This window comes from Lynx rufus, unplaced genomic scaffold (genome assembly GCF_022079265.1).
Source record: "Lynx rufus isolate CCGP_SWC_20201006 ecotype Redwood Valley unplaced genomic scaffold, mLynRuf1.p SCAF_6, whole genome shotgun sequence".
NCBI classification, from domain to species: domain Eukaryota; kingdom Metazoa; phylum Chordata; class Mammalia; order Carnivora; family Felidae; genus Lynx; species Lynx rufus.
The window spans coordinates 8193317-8220779 of record NW_025814878.1 but is presented as its reverse complement, the minus strand read 5'-3'; the positions used below and the strand labels follow the sequence as shown (position 1 = coordinate 8220779).

General features: G+C 36.5%; 2 protein-coding genes and 1 long non-coding RNA gene across 12 annotated transcripts in view; 1 reads left to right on the top strand and 2 right to left on the bottom strand.

Annotated features, from left to right (window-relative positions):
• The window catches only part of LOC124528227 (uncharacterized), a 117617-nt gene that overhangs the window by 7717 nt on the left and 82437 nt on the right, over positions 1–27463 (top strand). For 5 of the 7 annotated variants that reach the window (XR_006966118.1, XR_006966116.1, XR_006966119.1 and 2 more), the window contains exon 4: positions 25241–25358. The exons of 1 other annotated variant lie outside the window; for it this stretch is intronic. This is a non-coding gene — a long non-coding RNA (uncharacterized LOC124528227). Of the gene's footprint in view, positions 1–3119; positions 3160–25240; positions 25359–27463 lie in introns of those variants that run through there. One more of the 7 variants, XR_006966115.1, reaches the window with a different exon arrangement.
• On the bottom strand, positions 373–13889 carry MTRF1L (mitochondrial translation release factor 1 like). 3 transcript variants are annotated; one of them, XM_047101705.1, is made up of 7 exons: positions 13556–13864; positions 7985–8064; positions 5276–5459; positions 4621–4784; positions 3488–3605; positions 2029–2165; positions 373–823 (listed from the first exon to the last, which is right to left on the bottom strand). In XM_047101705.1, exons 1-7 carry the CDS (start codon positions 13812–13814, stop codon positions 626–628), a joined length of 1140 nt encoding a protein of 379 aa, XP_046957661.1. In that variant the 5' UTR covers positions 13815–13864; the 3' UTR covers positions 373–625. The 3 variants fall into 3 exon arrangements, with proteins under 3 accessions (XP_046957661.1, XP_046957662.1, XP_046957663.1); XM_047101706.1 differs by having other exon boundaries at positions 5276–5434; positions 13556–13637; XM_047101707.1 differs by lacking the exons at positions 373–823; positions 2029–2165; positions 3488–3605; positions 4621–4784 and having other exon boundaries at positions 5321–5434; positions 13556–13889.
• Positions 21922–27463, bottom strand: part of RGS17 (regulator of G protein signaling 17) — a 91943-nt gene continuing 86401 nt past the window's right edge. For both annotated transcript variants that reach the window (XM_047101708.1, XM_047101709.1), the window contains exon 5: positions 21922–22413. In XM_047101708.1, coding sequence (XP_046957664.1) covers positions 22225–22413 — 189 coding nt within the window. In that variant the 3' untranslated portion in view covers positions 21922–22224. The remainder of the gene's footprint in view (positions 22414–27463) is intronic.

The window sequence follows — 27463 nt, the reverse complement described above, 5'->3', positions numbered from 1 at the left end:
TTGAGGTCCTGTTTTCAAGGCCTGATCCACCACCACCTGCAGACCAGCTCTGGCTCAGGGCAGCCCAGGGAACCTTTCTGTCATCAAGTAGGCCAAAGCCATGCTCTCTCCAGTAGTCCTGACTCTACCCTGGGGGAAGGGAAGCTCCTTCGAAGGGTGTTCTTTCCTTGGGGACTCTCTCTCATTCACAGTGCATGAGTTCTCGCTTATCCCCTTATAACTTATCCTATTACCAGTTAAAAATTCTTTGTACCCAAATTATCCCTGTTCAAATCATGGTCTGGTTTCTGTCTCTTAACTGGACTTTGACTAATACAATATTTATTATATTTCTTTTATGTTTGATCATTTGCTAAACATTTTACACTGAAGAAAACAAAATACTGTTTTTGCTTTGTTTGTATACTTCACATAAGAGTCCAAAATATATAAGCAGAGTCATGATTGTATTGTACATTTTTTTACTAATATATTGAGAGATTTATATAAATTATGTCTTTAAAATACACACATTACTTCCAAATGTATTAACTCATGTTTTTTAAGAGAATACTAGTATTTACACACAATGTAATCTGCTGTGGTAGAATTTTTATAAGCTATAAGTCTTTAATAATAAATTAATTTACATTTTGGAAATAATTTCTACTAAAGATTCATAATCAGCGTAGTCCTTCAGTGACCTTACAAGTTCATCCAGTAGATATTCCCCTTGCATAAAAGTTTCAAGATCATGAAGTGACTTATTTATTCTGTGATCTGTGACCCGGTTCTGTGGAAAATTATATGTTCTTATTTTCTCTGACCTTCCTTTGGTTCCAACCTATACAGATATATATGAAGACATAAGATACAGTTAGATTCGAAGCAACTAAACCTACAAATTTAAGTTACCTGGAGATTAAGCTCTTTGTTTATAATCTGAAACACAATATAAGAACCAAGTTTCAAACATTTTGAATCCTCAAATAACATGGGACGTAATAGAAAAAGAAAAGAGTACTGGCTTTAAAGTGAGACAGATTTATAGCATTTGATCTTCTCTCTGCCATTTCAGTGCCTTACTACTTCAGACATTTATTTAAACTTTAAACTTTAGTTTCCCCATCCATAAAATACAAATAATACCTACAACACAGTGATGATATATACATACAGCCTAGCACAGAGTTAGCATTCAAATGGTAGCCATATATATCTGTGAATTAATCTGGTCATTTTCAATGAGGACAGTGATGAATTCCCAGAAAAAGGAATTAATAAAGGGCAAGGTGGTTGTAAAATTAAATGCCAAACAGGAAGAAAATAAATTCAGTTTGCTTTCCAACTCCCATAATTTTCAAAGGATTCAAAATGGGGATTCCATATATCCTCTTTTAGTAACTTTGGTTAAAAATGTGAGAAAAACAGAGGCGCCTGGGTAGGTGGCTCAGTCATTTAAGTGTCTGACTTCGGCTCAGGTCATGATCTTGCAGTTCGTGAGTTCGAGCCCCAGGTCATGCTCTGTGCTGACAGCTCAGGGCCTAGAGCCTGCTTCAGATTCTGTGTTTTCCTCTCTCTTCGCCCCTCCCCCACTCTCACTCTGTCTCTCTCAAAAATAAATAATAAAACATTAAAAAAAAATCTGAGGAAACAAAGCCCTTGAATATAGAAACGAGGGCAGAGGTTTAAGATTATTATGAAACACCTATAACCCTCTGTTGAGCTACTTGAATTCTTTCCTTATTTTAACAAATACACTGAAACAATTTCAGCATATATAAAAACTGGGTTATCTTATTTTTATATTTTTATCCTTCAGAGCATTTTTAAAATTATTTTAGGGAGAGCACATGAGAGTGTGCAAGCGGGGAAGGGGCAAGAGGCAGAGGGAGAGAATCCGAAGCAGGCTCCAAGCTCAGTGCAGAGCTCGACACAGGGCTCAATCCCAAAACCCTGGGTTCATGACCTGAGCTTAAATCAAGAGACGCTCAATAGACTGAGCCACCTAGGCACCCCCTTCAGAGCATGTTTTAAATTAAGTTTTACCTGAATCTTTCTAGCACTGTATCTTTTATTTGTTTCTTCTTCTAGATGCATGCTGTACAGTTTTGCACGTAGCTTTTTCATAGCCATCTCTCTATTTTTCAGTTGAGATCTCTCTTGTTGGCATTCAGAAACAACACCTGAATAGTGTCATGAGAATTGAACAGTTTTAATAGGAAAATCTTCTTCATTTATTATCAAGAAATACTTTTTCCTTCTTTTTCTTCTTCCTTTATGAGGAAAAAAAACAACTCTAATAAAGGAAGACTATAAACTAAACAAATAACTTTTACAGAGTTCTCAGAAAACTAAAAATTGAAGCTTGAGCTATAGTGCAAATACATTCATATTGAAGGCATACATACTAAACAAAAATCATTACTCATTTAATAAGGATTGTTTTTCCACACCCTTAACTAGCAACCATATGTTTTTTTAAGTAGCTATTTGTCATCACCAAAACAAAAAAAAGTTAGTCCTAATAGAGATAGGCACAATTAATATTTTTGTGAGGAGTTTCATCTAGTTTTCCTATTCCTGTTTATATAGTATATATTATATAAGACATCATCTTAAAGTTTAACTTGAGGCCTTCCTCAAATTTTAAAAAGGAAAAACCTACCAATCACTCCTGTTCAACACTACTGATCCATGGGAATTATGCCTATTTGAGATCAGTCACAGTGTATTCTTTCTAGGTATCTGAAGTTTGCTATCCATCTGCTCTTTATCACATGTAAATCACTGCAGTAATAATTGTAAATCACATTTAGTTCCACTTAAGAGTATATTGAAGACTTAAGAAATATTTAGACACAATTCCCCTGTGTATCTCCAGTAGAACTGCTGGAGGTTTGTGGATGGACTTCATGGAGCAGCAGCCCTGGAAGTTATGGGCAGAACTCTGCATGTGAGCATGTTTCTGAGAAAGCAAGTCCAAGCTTTCATTTTCGCAAGGAAGTCCATGTCCTCCTCTCTTCAAAGAAAGCTAGGAACTAGTGATTTTGAGCATTTTCTGATAAAGAAGAACCCATGACAGTGACTTCATTCTGAGGATTTTTTTTATTTATTTAAATTTTAAAAATTTTAAATAGGCTCCACACCCAATATGGGGCTTGAACACATGACCCTGCTATCAAGAGTCGCATGCTCTACAGATGGAGCCAGCCAAGCACCCTGGATTTTCTTTTAATGAGGAAGCTACCTGCAAGACTGTCCACACCTTTTCCTCATCGTCACCTGTACGGAAATTCTCTGGGCTTAGGCCCCTCCGTCTTCCTGGCTTTTGCAATTATCCTGCAGAGTTTCATCTAAGGATTCTAATCTAAATAAAGTATTTAATAATAATCTTGAGTAGTATATATTCTGGTAACTGAGGATCTATTACAATGGAAAATCAGTCAAGTTAATCAGAATTTGTTTTCTTTCTTCAAAGTTTTATGTTGAAGAAATAAGGACATACCTGTTGGAAGATGAACTATCCGGACAGCACTGTCCGTGGTATTTACATGCTGTCCTCCAGCTCCACTGGCTCGTTTAGTATCAATTCTCAAATCTTTGGGATTAATTACCAGATTGATCTATACATAAGAGGCAAAGTTGGGATTTAAAAATATCACATGTATGTGAACTGTTCAAGGGCAAGAACTATCCATTTATGTGTATAATTACATGTCATAGAATTATAAGATTGAGAAGTTTTAATTTTAAGGATAGAAAAGTTGGAAGGATACCATTTTTTAAAACATCTCTTTTTTGGAAAAGTAGATCAAAATATAATACAAAACAAAAACAAACCCTCCCTAATCCTCAAAAACTGGACTTCTCTGTTAATTACCCTCTTCCTTAATACATGAACAGAAGAACTTAGCTAATACTAGAAATGTGAATATAGGAATTAAAGTGAGCTTCTGTGGGTTATTTCTGAGTTAAAAAAGACTTTAACACAGGAAAAAAAAACCACTGCTAGCTTAAGAATTATGGGAAGGCTTATTTTGTTTAATTTTAAATAAAGGGGGACTTAGGACAGGCAGATGGAAACAGCAAAAGGCAAAAAAGCCAAGAAGTCATACATAGCTGGGATCTGACATCAGCATAATGCTCTGTCCTGGAAGTTGCCATTAGAAGCACCAGATTTTAAAAAGCTCTATTTCATGAACTACAGACCATTGTATTTGCATTTTAATGCAACTGGGTTATGAAGTAGCAGTTCTGTTAACCCTTGTTAAAATAGAATTCTTCTATTTACACTCTGGGAAAGTCAGACAAAACAAAAATCATTATGAAGGGTAATCAGTATTAAATCCTATTTAAAGTAGGGTAATACTGTTTCTCCTACTGAGATGGTCTTAACTTAGTGGCGGACAAAAATTAATAAATAGTGCAACATTAGATCATTTATATATCTTTAACTGTTACTATCTATTGTAAGATATTTTTTTGGACTGAGATAAGAGATTATTAAACCCTCAAAATACATGATAAAGGCCAAAGATGAGCAAAGGAGTTATTCAGTTCAGTGAAGTGAGTTGTTACTCTGGGGGCAAGGCACTGTGCTGAGCGCAGGATTCCAAGGAGAGGAGACTGATGCCTTACCTCGGTCGGTTGGGGTAAGATTGCCACAGTCATGGTGCTGGTATGGATGCGACCTTGCTTCTCTGTTTTTGGCACTCTTTGTACTCTGTGTACACCACCTTCAAATTTCAGGTGCTTATAGGCCTCTACACCCCCAATGCTGGCAGACGCATGTCTAAGGCCACCTTGAAAATATTGAAAATATGAACAATTATTATTGCCATTTATAAACAACTGATCATCATTTCCACCATCTTGAAATATACTTAAAAGAGCTACAAACCAATATAAGCATACAGAATATAAAAGCATTGAAATACTTTAGCAAGTCTAGATATCCAGTGTTTTAACACTTAATACCTTTATTGCTAATAATCACTAAACATAAAGTATTTATGGTATTAATGAATTGATTCAATAACATGTAAAAGAGCACTTTTAAAAGATCATTAATCATTCAGTGGTGAGTAGTGAATGACTAGTATTTTATAGGCCCACTGAAAACAGGTATATTTGCATTCAAAATTATTAAGTGAATGGTAAACATAAAATCAGGTAAGCTTCCTTACCAATAAATTCTAAAGCTTAGTTATGGTCTCTCCAAACATCATCATATGACACATGTAGATAGATTAAATCTGTTCTTTCCCCCAAATCAATTAAACAGTGTACTTACCTATTTCACTTGGAAAATATTCCAGGGTTTCAAAATGCCATCTTTTAAATGCAGCATATTGCTGATACATATCGAACATCTCTGATGTAAACAACATTGCCTCCTGACCCCCAACTCCTGCAGTTACCTCCAGGATCAAATCATTTTCATCTGTTTCTTCTGAGGGAACCAAAAGTAAGATAATCTGTAAATACAAAAATATCACCCCTCCTATAATTAGGAATTATTTAAAACTTAAAAAAAAAACAACACTAAATGATTAGATGCAGGATTTAAAAAAATTTTTTTTAATGTTTATTTTTGAGAGAGAGAGAGAGGGAGACGCAGAATCCAAAGCAGGCTCCAGGCTCTGAGCTTTCAGCAGAGCCCGATGCAGGGCTCGAACTCCCGAACCGTGAAGTCATGACCTGAGCCAAAGTCAGATGCTCAACCGACTGAGGCACCCAGGCGCCCCAAGATGCAACAGGATTTAAATAGTGAATTACTTAAAGTTTCTCTAAACAAATATTGCTGATTACTCTTCAACCATCTTGCCAATTAGAACCATATAGTAATGCATAACTTCTAAAAAATATAATGTTACAACTATATTATAAATGCTATAAGGTCCAGATAAAACTTATGGGTCTAATTTGTTTATTTTGGGTGTTTATGTAAAACTTTATGTCAGTTCTGTCTGGTTAATAATTCAGAGCTTGTTGGGGCGCCTGGATGGCGCAGTCGGTTAAGCGTCCGACTTCAGCCAGGTCACGATCTCGCGGTCCGTGAGTTCGAGCCCCGCGTCGGGCTCTGGGCTGATGGCTCAGAGCCTGGAGTCTGGTTTCCGATTCTGTGTCTCCCTCTCTCTCTGCCCCTCCCCCGTTCATGCTCTGTCTCTCTCTGTCCCAAAAATAAATAAATGTTGAAAAAAAAAAAATTAAAAAAAAAAAAATAATTCAGAGCTTGTTGTGAGTGGGACACTATACTGTGTGCAGGATGCAAAAGAAGATCCTAACTCTTATCATTTTGAAATCTATAGCCTAGTATGGCAGAAAAGAAAAAAAAAAGACTAAAATTGTATGTTTCTATTTTTTTAAGTTTCTTTACTTTGGAAGAGAAATTTGTAATTTTGGAACTGAAAAGGCCCTTAGAGATGATGTGTGATCTGGTCCTTTTGCATGTAAAGTAAAGTGAGGCTGTAGAGACTAAATGACTTGCAAAACAGAAAAAGGTTAGCTTCTGGCAGAGCAGGCAGAAGAACTCAAATCAGGGTGCCTAGATCAGTCCTCCTTCCCTGACAATATACCTTTCACACTTCAGTATGTACTAATTAAGAGGACGCAGAATAAAAGCTTCTTTCGTTAGGTGAGTTAAATAAGAAAAGCTACCAACAATTACTGGTCTCTTAGTATGTGACAAGCACTCTGTTAAGCACTTTATATACTTTAATTCTGAAATCAGTCTTGGGAAGATAGTTTCTTGCTCTAGTTAAGATGTTAAAACTAAGTTTAAGCTTAATTTAGTTGAATAATCTCATTGCCCAAGAACATACAACTAGAAAGTGGAAGAACTAGAATTTGAACCCAGATCTGCCTGAATTGTAAAGTATCATACTTTGTGTTGGTTGGGAGCTATAGTTGTTACTACTTTTCCATCTCTCTAGCCTATGCCAGTACATCATGGTCATTCAAATCTTGAGTAACTAGTTGAATTTATGTGTTTGTTAACTACTAGTCAATGAACAGAAACCTTTAATACATATGCCCTTGTATTTCACAAAAATATTAGAAAATGGGAAGAAGGCAAATTATATGAGACTTCACTTCATGGTGGAACTTTCCCTCTGGAATGGGTGGTAAGGACATTAACTTTTGATGAGTTCCACTTTTGACTAGAGAAGAAATGTAATCTTTAAATGAAGCACCCCCTTTTCCTGGGCTCCTTCCTCACCATAGCATGCTCTTTTACTTACATCCTCAGAGATAACTACTATAAATCTTTAAGCTCTGCTTTACAGAATCTGCATAAAAGACTAGGTCTAATTTAAAATAATGATTACATTGGGGCGCCTGGGTGGCTCAGTTGGTTAAGCGTTGACTTCACTCAGGTCATGATCTCACTGTTCCCCAGTTTGAGACGGGCTCTGTGCTGACAGCTCGGAGCCTGGAGCCTGCTTCAGATTCTGTGTCTCTCTCTCTCTCTGCCCCTCACCTGCTCATACTCTCTCAAAATACATAAACATTAAAATAATGATTACTCTTCATCTAATGCCTATATATTCTCCCATATGTAAAACCAAAGCAGTATAATTCAATTCTAAAAGCTGAGGGTCGATCCTAGGTCTGGCACTTTCATAGCGCCAAAGATAGGAAAAATATTTCTGCTGCCAAGGAGCTCACAATCTACCACCGCTCTGTAACTGTTTCTACTCACCATCTACCCCTCACCTCTTTTAAGAAACCAAAAGAGGGGAAGTAGAATACTGATATTTATCCCACTGCTTTTTGGAAAACTCGTATCAATATGGCAGTCACCTTTCTTTCCACAGCTGTCCGATCCTTTTATTATGATAAAAATAGCACCACCCGGAGTATACTTTTTCCTGCTTTAGAAAAGTTTATAATTCTAAGTACTAACAAGCTAGTTACTTCTTGAGTTGTTTTTACCAACTTACAATAAAATTCATTAGAAGTAATAGCACAAAATCTTTATTCTTTGCAGATACCATACCTGATGCTTCAGCTGAGTTATTTGTTTTTGGCATAAAGTTATTTCGTTCTCTGCAAGTTTCCTTAAGTCTTCATTTTCATCTATGGAAATAAGGCAGTAGGTTAAGTTTTTCTTAATTAAGGAATTAAACAGAATTCAAGGTCTTCATTTTATTATTGTAGCCAAAGGGAAAAATGTCTTTCTTGTCCTTTTCATAACTGCCATTAATTAAAAGTAGCACTGTATGCATTAGTTTTCATTAGCATGTAGCTTAAAAGAAAAAACAACAAACTTTTTTGCTGATGACAGAAGCATAAGATTAAAAAGAATCTACAGATGGGGCGCCTGGGTGGCTCAGTTGGTTAAGCATCTGACTTCGGCTCAGGTCATGATCTCGCGGTCCGTGAGATCAAGCCCCGCATCAGGCTCTGTGCTGACAGCTCAGAGCCTGGAGCCTGTTTCAAATTCTGTGTCTCCCTCTCTCTCTGACCCTCCCCCGTTCATGCTCTTTCTAATGTTAAATAAACGTTAAAAAAAAAAAAAAAGAATCTACAGAAAAATATAAAGAACCTATTGAACTATCCTATAATTCTACCCCCATGAAATATTCATGTTAACAAATATGGTTTTAGTTTTCCAACTTAGACTACACAACAACAAATTCACTGAGTCGTCAGACCAGAAGGGGAATTAAAGTTTCCATCAGTTAAACCAAACTGAATTAAAAAATAGAGGAGTGCCTGGGTGGCTCAGTCACTTAAGCGTCCGACTTTGGCTCAGGTCATGAGCTCATGGTTCATGAGTTTGAGCCCCATGTCGGGCTCTGTGCTGACAGCTCAGAGCCTGGATGGAGCCTGCTTTGGATTCTGTGTCTCCTTCTCTCTCTTCCCTTCCCCTGCTCATGCTCGCTCTCTCTCTTGAAAATAAACATTAAAAAATTGTATAAAAAAATAGAAATTTATTATCTCTTTACCTAATATTTCATTAATATAAAATATCCACCAAACATTTAGATCTTCCCTAATGTTTACAGAAGGTTTATATGAAGTACTCCCCCACCCAACTTGCTTTTACTTTCTTATTTTGTCTGAGTTTTCATTTTTACCTTACAAAATATATTTTCTCATTTCTCTATCCTATGGACAATATGCGACCTATAGAAAGGAGAGAAGGGAAATTTCTTTAGTTATTACAAATAGCTTTCTTTGTTGAAAGATCAGGCTCTTCCAAAGTATCAGTTTGTATGTTTGTTCACTGATTAAGTACCAGCTATACTAGGAAGTGGAGATAATAATATGTAAGACCTGCCCTCAAGGCAGGATTTTAGATAATTTTAGTTTCTTTATATTTTTCTAGGGGAGAAAACTCACACAGAATTACAATCTAAAACACTTTGTGATTAAATATTAAAATGGTAGCACACTAAAGGACTGTTTTTGCATTTATTTTTGGGATGGGCAGAAAAAGGAAAGAAGCATTAACTCAAGGAGAGAAAATGGCAACAGCAATAATGAGATAAGCAACTATTCGGAGTGTTGGTGGAAAGGCAGGAAATTATTTTGGCAGGAATTCTGCACAGAAAAATGTGGTGGAATGGCAAATGTGTTGAATTACACAAAGGAAAAATGAATTCTAGTCCTAGTTCAACTGCTAGGATTCTCTCAGGGCAACATATCCAACTTCTCTGAATCTCCATTATCTCAGCAACAGTGAAGGAGCTAGGCTGGATGACCTCTAAGGTGACTTTCAGTTCTGCATCTTCTGTAAGGCTAAGGGGATTAGAAATAAGGTCTTGAAGTAATTTAATTTTAATACTACATTTTATTTAACCCAGTATGTGTAAAACATTATCATTTCAACATGTACCTTAAAATATCAAAAATTATTTTTTATATTAGGTGTTTGAAATCTGTTATCCTTAACAGCATATCTCAATTCAGACTAACTACATTACTGGTGCTTAGTAGCCTTGTGTGGCCACTGGCTACTATTACCAGACAGCATAGCTCTGGAGGGTTTAGACTGGGGTTATTCATAGGCAGTGGAAATATACTAGTTCTTTCTCATTCACTGTTATTAATCAACATGTTCACTCGGCACCTATCACATGCCTGCCTTCTCCTCTGTCTACCAATATGTTTATGTTTTCCCTGCTGTAAAGGTTCTTGTTCTCTTCAACCCTTCAAGTGAACACTTGTCATCCCCCGCTTTTCCGTCCCAAACTCCTGGAGATTCAATGCCAGGTTTACGATTTCTCATGTTAATTCTCATTTAGTTCTCTAGTTGTCACACTGGATTTCATAATCATATTAATAACATCTTGTTTTTACGTTTTATTTATTTATTTTGAGAGAGACAAAGACAGCATGAGTTAGGGAGGGGGAGAGAGAGAGAGAAACACAGAATCCAAAGCAGGTTCCAGGCTGTCAGTACAGAGCCTGATGCAGGGCTTGAACTCACAAACCATGAGATCATGACTTGAGCCCAAACCAAGAATCGGACACTTAACTGACTGAGCCACCCAGGTGCCCCGACATCGTTTTTATTAAAATCACCCATGATAAAATTGCCAAACATAAAGGCTTATTTCAGTGTGAGCTGAAAAGGTGAGCCCTTTCTAAGTCCAGTATCAACAATCCCTTGACATTTTAATTGGTGTTTACAGCTTCATTTATCTTGTTCAGGGTCCCAAAGCTCTGCCTTTTCTTTCTCGATCTTTTATAGCTTTGTCCTGCCTGCTCCTCCAATACTGTGTATTTCTACCTTTGTTAGTGTCTGGTTTCTTTCTCAACCACTTCTTCCTGAGTATTCTCATCTGCTTCTAAGCTTTACTTTGTCAAATACATGCTGAGTTCTCATACGATTATTCAGGCTCAGTTTTTCTCCTCTGCCAGTAGTGTTTTCTCTAGACCATTATCTTTATCTGAATTTCTTCATCTGAATGTCCTTACAGGTACTCCTGGCTTAATATGGCTGCCTGTTTGGCACAAAACATCTTTTTTTCCTAAAATTTATCCAGCTTTTATATTTTCATCTTAGTTAACAGTACCATTCATGTTCTGAACCCAGAAGCCTAGGACTTTTCTTAGAATTCTCTCCTTCACTCTTCTCGGGACGTAAGCCACCAAATCCTGACTATTATTAGAATGTCTTGTGAGTGTGGCCCATGCCTATCACCACCTCTTTCTTGCACGGTTTCAACTACCTTCTCACTGGCCTTTCAGCCACCAGGGTCCCTGGAGAATACTCCAGTTCATTCTCAAACACTGACACCAACATTAATCTTTCAAAAGATGTCATTTCTCGCAGTGCCTGGGTGGCTCTGTCGGTTTAGCATCCCACTTCAGCTTAGGTCATGCTCTTATAGTTCGTGAGTTCGAGCCCTACATCGGGCTCTGTGCTGAAAGCTTGGAGCCTGCTCAGATCCTGTGTCCCCCTTTCTCTCTGCCCCTCCCAACTCGTGCTGTCTCTCTCTCTCAAAAATGATATAAAAAAAAAAAGTCACTTCTCTGCTTAAAAACGTGCTAACTTCTCACAGTCTGTAGGAACAAATCCAGTTTCTTTGTCATGCAGCGTTCTGAACTGTGTTTCTGGTTTCAAGTTTCTGTTACATTATCAACTCCCATGCCTACTCTATGCTCCTGCTATATCATGTCTTCCAATTTGGTACTTTCTTCTTCTTGCTGGCCACCTCTGCCTTCAATCCCCTTCTCGTACTGTTTGGCAACCTCCTGCATTCTCTTTGAAATCCACTTAAATGCCTCCTTTTGCTTTTTATAACTGCTCTTTATTGCAGAAATTAAAACGAGCACTTGTTCACATATATTTTTACTTCTTCACTAGACTGCAAGCTCCTAAAAACTAGTTCTGTATTTTCTGGGTAATTAGTAGTGTCTGACATAAAGTAAGAATTCAGGAGTTGCTAAATGATATTTTCTATCATTAAGCTGAGTTGTGTTCTGCCAGTAACAATTTTCTAACATTCTGTTTACTTCTTTACAGCTAGGTTTTTAAAATATTTAACCCGTATATCCATTTGGTTTTTAAGCTTGGCTTAAGCTATGAAATCAATTTTATTTTTCTTGCAAAGTATTTTTCCTAGTATGGTTAAGTAATCCTTTTTTTAACCCCACTCTGGGAAGCCACATTTTCTCTTAAATCACCTGATTTAGACTCTCCTTAAGTCTCAACTAGACTTCAGTCTTCTGTTTTCCAAGCATCTGCAATCTCGTTCCAGGCTGACTTCCAGATTACCAGACAGAAAACTTTCTAAGCAAGTAAGCCATTTCTGGCATTCACTCCCCAATCTAAAAGCTTCAGCTGGCTCCCTTCTGCCAACAGGATAAAAATCAACCTTTTTAGGTTAGTATTTCATACCTTTACAAAATGTTTCAACCTGCCACTCCCCGTAACTTCTCTTTTTTCTTGGTTAACAAAGAGTACAGGGATTAAAAACATGAGATCTGGAGTCAGTCCAATCCAAACTCCATTCCTTAAAAGCTGTTTAGCCTGAGCAGTTATTTTACCTCCATGCCTCATGTTCCTCTTATGTCACATGAGGCTAACAGTACCTACTTCACAGTTTGATATGTGAACTGGGTGATTTAATACATAAAAATAGTTAAGCAAAGCCTGAAGTACGGTAAAATGATAAAGGTTAAACCATTATTAACCTTAGAGGATTCTAAGGGTGGAACTTTATCACTGCACAAGACCTTCCCAACAAGTTCTCCTTGCTTTCCCTAGGTGTTTATTCAGTTATCTGTTCTCACTTTTCAGCTGTAGTATTAATTTTCTCTCCTTGAATACATCTTCTCTAGAGTCAAGCTAGCCAAAGTGTGGTTCATGGCGGGGGGGGGGGGGGGCTTGTAGAAATGCAGAAACTTAGGACCCATCCAGATTCGAATGCACACTAATCACTTGGGAAACTTGTTAAAAACGCATATTTCGGGACGCCTGGGTGGCGCAGTCGGTTAAGCGTCCGACTTCAGCCAGGTCACGATCTCGCGGTCTGTGAGTTCGAGCCCCGCGTCAGGCTCTGGGCTGATGGCTTAGAGCCTGGAGCCTGTTTCCGATTCTGTGTCTCCCTCTCTCTCTGCCCCTCCCCCGTTCATGCTCTGTCTCTCTCTGTCCCAAAAATAAATAAACGTTGAAAAAAAATTAAAAAAAAAACCGCATATTTCTAGGTCTCAGATTCTGAGTCCAAAGTCTAGTTTTAGCATGCACCTCTCTTGACACTATCCCAGTTGGTCCCTTTGAGAAACCCTGCTGTCAAGCACGTAACAGGGATGGTCCCTTATTTGTCCCTGGTAAGCTAAAGATCTTCGGCCAGTAGACAATCGATAAATTTAAATTTTGTAAAAGGGGGCGGAGCATCCTGTCCAGGGAGCACAGGGGCTCAAAAGGGAGAGGATGGAGTCAGAGCGCACACAGTGATGCCTTGACCTCCGACCCAAGCCAAAAAGGGTTGCAACGGAGTAAAGAACTTCTAACTTGGGGAGGTATGGACACCTGACCAGCGGCTTAGTTGACGAGGCAAACTAAGAGTCAAGAATCGGCTTTGAATCCCGTTCCCCTAGGCCCGGCCCTCACCGTGTAGCAAATGCTCGGTCTCCTGCAGCTCCTGCTCCTTCTCGCTCAGCAGTTTGGCCACCGCCAGCAGCTCAGACCCCCCGAACTGCAACTGGGCTTCACACCTTGCCCGGCGCTCCAGGAAGGTCCGCAAAGGTCCGCCGGGGGCGAACAGCTCCTCCAGCGGCAGGCTGCCGCACTTTAGGTGCCGACGGGCTGGGCTAATAGCCCGGAGCGCCCGAAGACACCGGGCAGCACTAAGCAGAAGCCGAGACCGCATAGCCAAGTTGCAATCACCGAGGCGGACCAGAACCGGAAGTTTCGGATAGCGAATCTCGCGACACTGCACGGAGTTTGGAAACCCGGCGAGAACTGATCGTACCTACCCCAGCGCACGCGCCAGTTTTAAAGGGCCTCCCGAAAGCCTCGGTGGGAACTTCCAGGCAAGCGTTTAAATGTCGCCAGGCGCGCGCCGGCCGGAAGGGGGCAGGGCGGGGTGCGATCGGAGTGAGTCTGGGAGACCCCTCCAAGAAGCGCGGTCGGAATTGTCTCGGATGTACCAGGGCGGTGTGTTGGACAGGAAGGGGGATGTTGCAGGTTGCCACCCGGTTTTCTGACGTCGAGGATTTATTTTCCAAGCACTGAATGAGGATTTCGAGTACCGCAGCGGAGGGCAGTGTAGTCCGCTACCGGGGCTGAGAACACAGGCCTTTCGTCTCCAAGAGTGAATTGTAGGATGGGCATCGGTGTGTGTATGTGTGCTTACTCCTCTTCCTTCGTTTCTGCTTAAGTTTCTCTTTCCGGCGGTGGGTAAAGGCTCGTATTAATGAGGACAGTGTACTCAAAAGCAACCTGTGAGAGTGATTTCTCAAAATCTGCTTTCCTGTCCTCTATCTGCCATGTAACTTGCTTTCAAACAACTTCCTTCCTCACCGGAGTCTCCTGCCAGTCCGGTCTCACTCCTAGTTATCGCTAGCTACTTTTAAAAGAGATTGAGCGATTCTACGTTCCTATAAACCACAGCGCAGCAAAGCCTTAATAGTCCCACCTTCGATAGCCCAGCCTCCATCTCTCTCTCTCCAAAAACCTTAAGATAGCGGATTGGTGCCAGGGATACTGAGGTTTATTGGCGTAATGCTCTGCATTTCTCTAAAGATCTTTTTACAACCCACCAGTGGGATGGATATGAGGGAATAAGTATAATCAAGACAGTCCTAGGGATACAAGGGCTGACTCACTGGGAATTCCCACTAACTGGCTTGCTCAGGGTCTACTGTGTTCACTGTTGAGAGAGCTGAAATACTGAAAATTGCAATTGATTTATAAAAAAAAAAAAAAAGGTAAATACAGGAGCCCTTGACAAGGTTAAGTCATTCTTAAGTCGTCTACTCAACACTACTGAGATGAAGTATAAAATTTTTGTAGAATGCGTTTGCATTGCCTCTATTCATTCCGGAGCTCCACATACAAATATAAAGTGAAGTGGAGGGATGAGATGTCTCTCCAAATAATACAGACCAGAAATAGGTTTTGCTACTTAAAAACTCCAACTAATCATCTCAGTTATTCGTTTCACTTGGTGTATTCAAGCCACATTACTTTATAAAAGTGTTCTTTAAGATAGTGGGTTGAAACCCATTTTATTTTAATTCTGATCCGAGTATAGAACAGGACCGATCAGGTCATTTTTTAATCTTTATTAGAAATAATTATTTCCCAAATCTAAACTCAACTTTGAATTAAAAAAAAAAAAACACAAATGGTGGAAGTCATTTGAACTCAATGTGATAAATCTCTCAGCTGAATTCTCGAAACAAGTCATTTCAAGAATATACTTTATTATTTATAAAAGGTGAAAAAATGTAATAAGCAATAACCTTATGGAACACTGTAAAGAATCCAGCCCGAAATTATTATATTCCCTCATAAGCATAAGCAATTTAGGTAATATAAATAAGTGTACCTTTTACTCCTATAGTGTTACACCAATGAGGAAACAGTAACTTGTCTAAGGATACATTGGTGAATTCTTTATTAATTCAAAACATTTTTAAAAAGTGTGATGCATGTGTATTTTACAATAATATCCATAGGTTTCCACAATAATAATCAAATGAAAACAGCTGTAGTTTGATTTACTTAGAAAACTCAAAAAGAAAAGGTTGAAACTTTTGAATTTTCTTACATTATTGTCATGCTCAAATTCTATTATTACATGTTGAAGATTCTAGCATTTTCAGGAAGTCTATTATTTGTACATAGGTAAAATGATAAAATAAATTCAAAGACGGGGGGAATAAAAACCCAAAACAACTTAAATTGGAGGAAAATAATCTGGATTATCTATTCAATTTATAAGTACCTACAATTATTCTGACATTGCAAAATAACCAAGTATGGTGTCTCAAGTTGCATTCATGCATTCAAAACTTCTTCATGGTCCACTAATATTAGTGAAGTACAAAATGTGGATATAAATTATTAAGTACAATGAACATGGTAGTAAAAAATTGCACACATTCGATATGATAAATTTTACAGAACCAAGCACACTGAATTTTTTTTTTTTATATTTAGCAAACATCCTAAAACCATATACAAGAAACTGTGTGACAAATCGGTTAAAGCAAAGGGGGAAAAAATCAAGTCTTTTACAATGTTTCAATAATCAGTGTTCATTATTCAACTCAGGGCAATATAGAAAAACACTCAGCAAAATGATTATTAATTTAAATTACCTCTTCTGAAGATTAAACTAAAATCTTTACTACCCAAAGATGTAGAGGATAAGGTGAAGGTAGTTCAAGGGAAAAAAATCACTTTCACCTCCATTAAGTGAATGTTCAAGCTAACAGTTTCAGAGTTTCATTTTTCCATTTCACTTTCCAGGTTATTATAATTTCTTCATAGTATTTAATGGAACCTAATAGCAGTGCTGAAAAATCTGCTCAGAATTTTTTTTAAGCTCAGCGTTAATGTCCAGTGAAATTACCTCTAACATAACTTATTAAATAATGTATTGCTCTGTGGCAGTGAAACCTAACAAACACTACCTCAACTGAATGATCAAGGTCAATATGAACAGTGATGAGTCTTGATGATAGTAATATGGCATTTTACTTCTGTGGTCTTGCAAAAACTGGTAACACCTGTCTAATCATGGGAAAAACATCAACAAATTCCAGTTAAGGGACATTTTACAAAGTACTAGACCAGTACTCTTCACTACTGTCAAGGTCAACAACAAAAAATGTTTGAGCTTAGAGGAATTTAAGGAGACATGATAAGTAAATGGGTATATTGAATGAGATCTTGGAACAGAAAGAAGATATTAGGTAAAAGCTAAGGAAATCTGAATAAGCGTGACTTAATGCATCAATATTTCATGAGGTGTGACAAAGGTCTCAATAGATGTGCAGTATATAGAACTTCTCTGTGCTATCTTTGCAACTTTTCAGTGACTCTAAAACTATTCTAAAATAAAAGGTTTAATGAAAAATTTTATGAACACACAACCATTTTTTTAATTTTCATATTTTCATGGTAAAATTAGTTACAAAATCATACTAGAATGCTTTCTATTCCAGTGACAGTATCTATGTTTTCTAATGGCCCATCTCTCATAACTTAGTTTTTAGCTTTACTTCCACATATTTATTTGGCGAATTATTTGATGTTTATATTCTTCCTGTCCTTGGGAATACTGTTTTTTCCCTTTGGAAATAAAATTTTCAAATGATTTATTTAAGCATTTATTTTAAGCATACAATTTATACACATACACACATCTACATACATGTATCTGTGTATGTGTATCATTGAAAGAAACCTACTTCTTGATTGTAGATTCAGTGTGATGTTCATGAACTGAAAACTGAGCGTGAATCATATTATTGAAAAAAGCAGGAACAAATTCATATAATCTTCCATCTTAAAATCAGCTTGGTTGCATTTTTTTCTTTCTTTGTGATTTTTTTTTTTTAATGTCTACTTATTTTTGAGAGAGAGAGAGAGAGATAGTGTGAGCAAGGGAGGGGCAGAGAGAGAGGAGACATAGAATCTGAAGCAGGCTCCAGGCTCTGAGCTGTCAGCACACAGCCCGAAGCGGGGCTTACATTCATGAACCACAAGATCATGACTTGAGCCAAAGTCGGACGCTTAACTGACTGAGCCACCCAGGCGTCCAGGTTGGTTTTTTGTGTTTTTTTTGGATGAATAATTAAATCAGATTTTAAAGTATGGTTTCAAAAGAATATGGGAAAAGTGCATTACAGTGGCATCTAATTCATAACATTCTTGAAATAGGAATAATTATTGAGCTGGAGAACACTGATAAAATAATAATGTTATATGTAACACTTCATTCTTTCCATGTTTACATTATTTAATTCTCATGCCTACCCTGTAAATAAAGTATTCTGTTTCTCATTTGAAGATGAGGGAACAGGCTCAGAGAGGTTCAATAGAATATTTGCCCAAAGTCATATGACACAGACATGTCACTCGAAATCAAATTTAAAATTAAAGTCTGGCATTTGGGAACAAAAAGATCAATCTGTGCACAATCGTGTGTTGCAAGGATACTATTAAGAATGTTACAGGGAGATGAGAAGTCAAGTTTTTGGTTATCAGTTTTATTGATAAATATTTGCAGTTGTAGCAAGTGAGGAATAACTAAAATTTCTACAGATTAAATACTGTTTTCTCAGAAGAATAAGCATTTTATATTGGTCAGAAATTTAAAAAGAATTGAAAAGAGCATGCAAATATAAATGCTTAATATTATTTTGAAAATTACGGTCATAAGCTGTCAATATAAATACACAGACAAGAAAATAATCTTTACTACCTTTCAAAATAATTTGCCAATGTATCCAGTGCAAAGTTTTTAAAATTAATGTTTGATAGGGTTCTATATAGGCATTTTAAGATCTAAGAAACTGTAGGTGGCTTTTGAAAGAGTTCTTATTTTCCTATTTCTGATTGTATTTAAAATTTCTTTCTTGTATATTTATTCCTCAAAGCATCTGATATGTTGTATTTTTTGCAAATATAATTTGTCACAGTTATGATATGACATTTTTTCAATATGTTAAAAGTGTATAGAAACAAATGGGTAAGTTCAAAATTAAGAATTGGGTTTTATTTTAAATCAGCTTAATGGGGTGAAAATGTATTTTTGCCCCTAATATATAAATATTATTTACCTATTTCTATAGTCCTTTTGCAAAACTGAACTATCAGGTGAATATATGATATACATTTCATTCTGTAAGTAAGAACCTAGGCAGCATTAAAGGATACTAATAAACACCCATGCACCATGACCAAATATCAGAACTGGTCATCCTATGTACATATTTTAAGATAAAAAAAAAAAAGACCATATTATGGTCTTGATTTTTGCGCTCCATAACGTTGATATCAAAATTGTGTTTTGCTATTGTTCATATGCCAGCGCACCCATTGTGCTTAGAGCTGCCCTCTAACTCTGTCGGGGCATCTTTATTACCTTCGGGTAACATAATAACAATTATCCAGAGTAAAGAAGAAGCGTCATCTGGCCATTATTAGTGTGATCTATGTTACAAGATCCATCTCTGAAGAAGTCTGGCTCTCCAATTTAGTTACATGTATTTATATATGATCTATATCCTCTACTTTTCTTTCCATTATAGACACATCTGAATTTAGGCACTATAGAAAGAGCATTAAGCTCTTTCTGTGTGCATTAGCAGATTTTAACAGTACACAAAGATGTCCTGACGATCTGAAACACAAAGTGTACCTTCTAAAGTGCTAATTTTTCCCCTGGGAGGAATATATTCACTAGGAAAAATCAAATTCTACCATAACAAATATTGTGCTCTTGGAATGGTAGCATAGACACCAGTTGGGGGATTTTTGTTTATTATAGCTCTGTATTTAAAACAGAAGGAGTTATACCATATTTTAAAAATTGGTAGAGTTGCAAATACACATACTCTTAGATAGAAACTTTGAACGATTTGAAATTAAATGAGAAACCGTCCCCCCTCCATAGGAATTTAGCGCAGAAATGCTCACATAACATGGTTACCAATATCCAATGTGTAAATCTCGTCTAGAATCATTCTCAATGCAACTTCCTAATCAGGTTTCAAAAGGATACACTAACTTCAAAGTCTGTATTCTACAAATGCCCAGGTTAGAGATTAGGACTCTTTAGAAGGGTCCTTATCTTTTACATTTGGTAAAATATTAAAGGTATTGTCAAACAGACAATTCATCTAATAGTCCAAAGTATCTTATAAAGATAACTTATGACTAGCAGGTCACCATCATATATAGTAACAACAAGAATATAAAGTCTACATTTAAAAAGATTGACGCATGCTGTGTATCATAGTATATTACATATTTTCTAGTCATGTGCACCAATTTATTGTGCCTCAAACATAGCAACAAGTATGATATTACAACATATATGTGTATACATCATAGAAGCATAATAAACTCAATTCTAATCAAGAAAAAATTAAATAATTTAGGAACAATAGAACTTCACAATAGAAGTGATGATTCTTTTAGGTTTTTCTTCACTCTTTTGGAAAAAATAGGACTTTTTGTAAACATCTTCATAGCTATCTTTCTTTAACATATTACTGAAAACTATTCAAATAGTAAATATCTACTGACATTGATAAAGTATGTCTTAACACACTAACACTTTCAGACAAAAACAGGCATTTGTTAAAAGAAATGATTATTATAAATATTTCCTATCTTGTATTTTAACTACATTTTCATAAATAATGTATTTAAAAGTGCTGAATATGATAGGATAGTCAGCAACGCCAGTGTAAACAGAACATTTTGTTTTCTACTCTGCAAACTTTTTTTTTAATCCCATTTTGTCAAACACTGCAACAGTTAAAATATTTGCATAGGGAATAGATAATAGCCCTTTTAACCATATCTCCTGAATTCTATATAAATTAGAAAATCAAATTCACTTAAAAAAACAATTCTTGAAATGTTTTAAGTTTATGGAAAAAGAAACTTACGATGCCAGCTTTTCAAGTAAAATAAAATTTAAAAAGAAAACCCCAAACTTGTTTATTTTAAAAATGTTTAATAAATTAAAAAATGAGAGGTAGTTAAAAAATGGCAAAGAAAACCTATAATTTTAATATCATCCTTAATATAAGGCCCAGTATTCTCAGTGGATATAAATATTTTTAAAACTTTCATGTTAGGTTACTCAATATTATATTTATTAAGTTTAAGATTAAAAAAATAGCCTCCAGGGGATATTAATATTCAAATGTAACACCTTGATATAAATATGACACTGACTTTTTGTGTGTGTGCATGATAGGATACTGTTTTCTTGAATGTCAAAAGTATATGCCAATGTCAGGCAAGTATTTTGTCTTAAAGATTTAGTGGTACTTATAAAAAATAATATGGCAGCTAGAAGATTTGAGCACTGTCCTGCCTTTCAATTATGGATGAGTATTAATAGTTTGGTTTTAACATTTTTAAAATAAGTCATTCTGAAGATACTATGAAAACAGTTAAGGTCTGAAGTAGAGAATTATCTTCTGCGTAACCCTTACAAAACTTTTCTCAGTTAAAAACTTAGCTTTTCATTAGACTTTGCTTTCAAGGAAAATATGCCACAGGACAGATGCTACTCATCAAAATATTTTATGATGCTACATGTAGGCATTCCTTTATTAAATCTTTTTTTTATATTCCAAAACTAAGTTATTGAGCTTAGTATTTTTTTTCTTGCTGAAGTACATACTTTACACAACCATTTTAGAACTGGAGAGCCAGTCTTTAATAAATTAATTACAGTATTGGACATCTGATATATACATAGATTGTGTTCTATTACAATTAAAAACAATTATCACTCTGATTTGTCATTGAGATAGAATATCTTCAAATTGTTTTGTGCTTTTTTCTCTTTTCTTCTTATTATTTGTTGTTTGTTGGGTTTTTTTAAATTTTTGTTTTGTTTTGTTTTGTTTTGTTTACATAGCAAACTATTCTGTAAAGAAAATGCCACAGTTTTGGCAGTGAACAACCAGAGGAATCCCCCATCAGGATTTCCCAACAAACATAGATAAATAGCTCTTTTTCCAAGTACAGAAATATTGGCTTCAAAATGAGTGTACTGAACACAGTATAGAGCATGTTTAATACCATTGTTACAACTAAAAAATTGGCTTTTTCTGTCTTAGATTATATTTAAAAATGCAAACCACAGCCAATTTTTTGGCAATTATTTCTATAAGACCATATTGCACAAAAGTCCTTAAACACGGATATAAGTTATGCCATTGGATTAAATATTACAACAGCTACGTGGCAAATGAAGCAGCTCTACTTTGTACATGCAGCCTCGGGGGATACACTAGGAGACTGTTCACAGGACTACAAATACAGTTTGCTTGCAAGTAGAATGAGTGTTGAATAAAACAAACAATTTGGCAATTCATTGTCTTATGTGGTATTTTCTCCAAACTTAACCATGGATAACCTTGATAAAAATGGAGACAAAGACCATATGGTTGTATTTTCACAGTAGCCTGAGGAATGCTAAACTGTAGTTCTCCAGGAACTCAGCTTCTGGTGTTAGTGAACTACTTTTATTTCCCATCCCAGCCCTCCAAAATGATTTTTTTTTTTAATGAAAATTAAGATTCAGAAGTAGAACTGGCAGTACTTTCAACAAATGACTTATAAATTTGAGAGTTCAAAAACCTTGGAAAAGAATCTCTGTGCATTAAGGTATATATCTGAAGTTGGGCATCTTCATACATGTGAGGATTAGGATCCAACAGATTTCTATTGATCACCTCTCTAACTCGAGAATCGAGACTGACCTAAAAAGAAATAAGAGCAGATACATTAAATAAAAATTTTTTTCAAAAGATCTCAATTAAGTAAATACAGGTGTGTGACATTTCAGAGAAACTTCAAAGAGTTAAATCTAACTACCTAAAATCTTGAGGTTACCTTCTCAAAGGCTACATCACCTCACATACTTTTCTTCAAAAGTTGAACTAAAACAAACAAACAAAAAACAACTTGTCTTTAAACCAGAAATTTAGTTCACAGATATCTTGGCTTACTTGGATTTATCTTTTCTATGCATTTCACTCTGGGTTTTTTTGACCATTTCTATTCATTGTTGAGGCCCTGGAGAATTCTCTAGCCAGAACAAGGATTTATCTCCTACTATGTGACTGCCGGGGGTAACTCTCTTAATGGGACAAGGTAAAAATCTGGCAGAGAGTAGTTCTCTGGCAAATATTAGCATGTATATCGAGTGCTGATTCCTGATCGTATTACATCCCAACAAGTCCTACTGTGGCAAAGTAAGAAACCCGGAATGTGGAAGGCTGTAGTGGAGCAAAACTACACCAAGTATTCTTCATGTCTTAGTGTACCTGGCAAGGCACAGGGAACTATATAGTCCTTATGTAGAAATACATCTGAAGATCTCTTTACTAAAGATTAAGTAGAACAATTGCTTGAAATAGAGTCTTTAAAAGGAGAAACACAAGTAGGATTCGGAATACCCATACAAGTAATCAGTACAGCATTGTTTTTGAAGTGTAAATAAATTAAATTCTGCAAATGATAGTTGTTGTGGTGGTTGTTGTTATTTTTCCTCACTATATGCTGATCCTGTCTGTTGGAGCTGGTAGGATGTGCTGGAAAGGGAACTGAGGACAAATAAATGGCAATAAGGGCATGTTTGGGGAATAGAAGTAAACTCTGCTCTGAAATGACATTAGCAAAATCTGAGAGGCAAACCATCATAGACTTGTCCTGATTGGTTTCCTCAGTCCTCATAGTTGTACACGGACTAGAACATTGTGATCCATATTACTTGTCTCGTGACAAGTCTATACAAACCTTTTATAATGATATTTAAATGTTTTGTCCCAAGCATTTTGCAAAAGACTTTTTGGTCAGGCTTCTTTTCCCACCCACTCTTGGGATTAAGCCTGCGGTCTGAGATAGTCCTGGTGACTGAAGTAACTTATATTTCCATCTGGTGTCCTCAGATTCTTGAGCTCTATGGCCCATGTGAAATTGGGTTGATTGATACACCCCAAAAATGGTTGCTATGGGAGGATTTGTCAGGAAATGGTGATCCGGTATAATTTCGGTGGCATTACAGAAAAAAATTAGACATCTCTTGGCTGAACTATATTTATTGTCTTAAAGGAATTCTTAAAAAAAAAATGTTCTGGAAATGGATCATTTAGGTTTTATTCTCTGTGTTATTGCCTTCTAAGGTTATCATCAAGTACAGAGTAATAAAAAATAGATTTTTTTTTCTAAGCTTTTGTTTAAAAATATCGTTGGTCTTTCTACTCAATAGTAATATGTTGACACTATTTAAACTGATCTTATACTGAAAAGTGGTGTTATGGTAAGGTGAAATCTTAACCAAATACACTCAACTGGTTTTGTAAATGTTTTTGCTCTTCCTTTCAAACTTAAGAACTTTTTGTTTCAATGGAGAGGGAAATATTAGTGATAAAGAAGATCATTTATTTCTTAAATAACAGCATAATTAAATATAGTTTGATTGCAGCTGGAAACATTAATCTTAAGACAGAGAAATAAAATACCTTGAATTATTAAAGGTCTTAAGTTTTCGTTGCATCGTTTTATTTTTTTGCAAACTGAAAACAGTAGTGAAAGATCATAGAGAAAGTAGTACCATACATTCAACATTTAGTAATCGGTAACAAAAACTCATTTGCTATTTCTATTTAAAAAATAAAATATTTACCTTGATATGTGCTTGTTTGGAAAGGTTGTCAGTCAAAAGAGGTGTAGAGAGGTCAAATAACAAGGATAAACCCCACAGGTATAACAATCTATAGTTTCATCTGGTGGCATCTTTGTGCTTCAGATTGTGGAACATCTATAATACAAGTTAGTGGAGGTGGATCCCAGCATGGGCCCGAGCCATAGTCACCCTAGGATTCAGGCACAACTGGATGGCTCGTGATCCCATCTACTCTGGGGTCCAAAGTCTAAGGGATTGAGGAGTTTCCTGTAAAGAACTCAACCTAAGGGAAGAGAAAGTTGAGTAGCACAAGACGAGAGCTACCCGAAGGCAACGGGAAGTCTTTTGTTACTCAGTCCTCACAGACTCACGTGTAGGTAGGGGAAGGAAGGGTGCAGTGCAGCAGTAATGGAGTTAAAAAGAACTACTCCTGTGGCTGGGGCACAGGACGGCACCTATGGACTTGGCGACATTCAACCAGCAGTTTTAGCTGAAACACTGGCAGTGTTGAGAGGTGGCAACTGCAGTTACAGAGGTTAGGTAACTTGGTGATAGGCCTGGGGGAACTTGGAGGCATTCGCTCGCACTGGGAGCAGGAGACAGGAAGAGGAAAAGCAAGTGGCTGGCAAACAGAAAAATGTCTGCTGGCAACTCCACAAATCAGTTGGGAGGAAAATGCCATGAGAGCTACAGGTTCCACAAGAGTGTGGAGGTAAAGCGGAGAGAGTTAAGACAGAAATCTTGCCAGTGTAGTCTGGGAAAACCTGGACCCAACTCAGTGATATATATATACCTGCTTAATCTTGCCAGATTTCCTACCCAGTGGAGGAGAGCATCGAGGCAGGTGAATATTGCCAGAAGATTGCATACTAACTTTTGACCCTGCCTTTCCGTTCCAGACATCAAGATGCAATGGAAATTTTGACTCTGTGGAAGTTTTGGGCAGAATCATACTGAAAATGATGAATTTTCACTGAAGTCTTTTTCCCTTGCGGAGACCCCGCTTATATCAATCAGGTTAATTCCTTGAACAGTTTTTTAGATATCATGATTAAGTTTTTTCCTCCATTTTTTCCCCCATTTTATTTTTAATTTTACCAAAGCTGCTTTATTTAGGATACTTTTCTAAGTATAATTCTGATTTTTTTCTTTTTACCTTATAAATTCGTATTAAATTTTACCAGTGATAGCTTCTGCTACTGGAAATGTTCTTTTTAATTTTAACTAAATTTGGTTTTCTCGTATCAAATTTTATAAAGAATATCTGTTTTCCCATCAGTTTTAATAAATTAAAACCATGTGTACTTTTAGTCATATTATTTTGTGTTGACTGTTTCTACTGAAAATGGTTATAAGTTGCAAATAAGACTACTGGAATTTTGTTCTTGGAACAAAGATCATTGGTAGGATACAGTGCAAAAACCATATTCCTGGTAGGGCCCAAATGATGGGGAAGTTATCTTGCTTTTCTGGGGGAAAATTCAGGCATATGGTAATGGTTACTGTTTCTCATTCTGTCTCAAATTCTCTAGCTGGGTTTATAGAAATCTACAGTTAGTGTCATGAAGAAAATACTAAGCAATGGGACTACTAGTCAGCATATTACAGTTGAAAGGGCAACACCTTTGGGATCAGAAGACCTTTGGGATCAGATAGATATAGTTCTGATGCCCTACAACAGTTGTTCCTCTCTTTGAGAGTCCATTTCTTTTGCGGTAAGATGGCACCCTCTGTCCTAGGGGCTAAAGGATTCTTGTGAGACTCATTCAATTATGTATGTGAGACCATTTTGTCAATAACAAAATGTAAGCCCAATGTAAAGTGATATTAGTAATAATAATAATGGACCATATCATGGCACTTTTTTGATCAGTGTCTTCAGACTTTGTATCAACTTGAATTTTACCTCCTCAGAGTGACCTTACCTTACAACCCCTATTCTAAACTATACTATTGACCTCCACACCCATCATAATGTTTATTACAGTTTTTAGTTACTTGCTTTTGACATGATTTGTCTGTCTGTCTTCCTAAAATGTAAGCTCCATATATAGGACAGGCCAATGTTTTCCTCATTCACTAACATATTCCCAACATCTAGCCCAGTACCTGGCTCATAGGGAAAAGTTAAATATGTTCTGAATGATAATATTCATGCCCAAAGAAATGAATCTAGGAAAATACAAAATGAGTCCTGTTTAGAAAAACTAATTCACTGAAAAGTTCTAAATTCACATAATTTTGCTTGAAGAGGCATATACCTGCACACAGAGAATCCACATATCTATCACATGTGCATCATTTTTAGATAGTTTAGGAATTTAAATAGGTTTACTGCTTTTTTTCTCTCAGAGAGCAACTGGAAATTCAGGATGAAATCAGAAGCAGCAAATAACCCCTACCACTAGTCAGATGCCCGTGGGAGAGAGCCAGAAAGTCAGAGATTTAGCCAGTTTCTGAACTTTTTCTATGCCATTTTTCTACAAAATGAGGAAGATGAGGTCAGAGATCACTGAAGTGAGTTGCTTAGTGTCACAAGGATGGTAAGTAGTAGCAGACCTGGATTACGGCCCAGGTTAAGGATAATGCCATCACTAAAGAGATTGGTAAAAAACTGATGGCACATAGTTTTCTTCAGTTCAGATGTCTTACATGTGTTGACGATTTATAGTTATGTACTCATTCAATAGCTCAATGCTGTTTATGGTAGGTAATAGCTTTCAAATAGACTTTTAAAAAAAGATTTTATTTTTTGAGTAACATCCACACCCAATATGGGGCTCAAACTCATAACCTCGAGATCAAGAGTTGCAGGTGTATCTACCAACTGAGCAAGCCAGGCACCCCAAATAGACTTTTTATTAAAGTTGTTTATTTTGCTGGGTTTGATGTTTAATAAATATAAGCTGCTATAAGTATCTGCAATCTGCAGCAAGGTTAATATTAAATTCTTCCTTACTGCTCCCATTTATTTTTTCTTTGAGAACATCACATTAAAAATTTACTGTTGAAAAATGCTATTTACTCATTTTTTTTAATTTAAAAATTTAGCCCTTTCCCCTCTTGAGATGTATGCTATACCAAGAAATGGGAGTTATATTGTCTCCTGATTGCAAACGTCT

Bases quoted from the DNA above. Each gene is read 5' to 3' on its own strand.
- MTRF1L (XM_047101705.1), bottom strand. From the start codon at position 13,814: ATGCGGTCTCGGCTTCTGCTTAGTGCTGCCCGGTGTCTTCGGGCGCTC. The intron at 3,606-4,620 runs GTAAGGCATCAG...TCTTATGTATAG, and splicing joins TCTTACCCCAACCGACCGAG to ATCAATCTGGTAATTAATCC. The intron at 824-2,028 runs GTAAAACTTAAT...ATATCTGTATAG, and splicing joins ACAGTGCTAGAAAGATTCAG to GTTGGAACCAAAGGAAGGTC.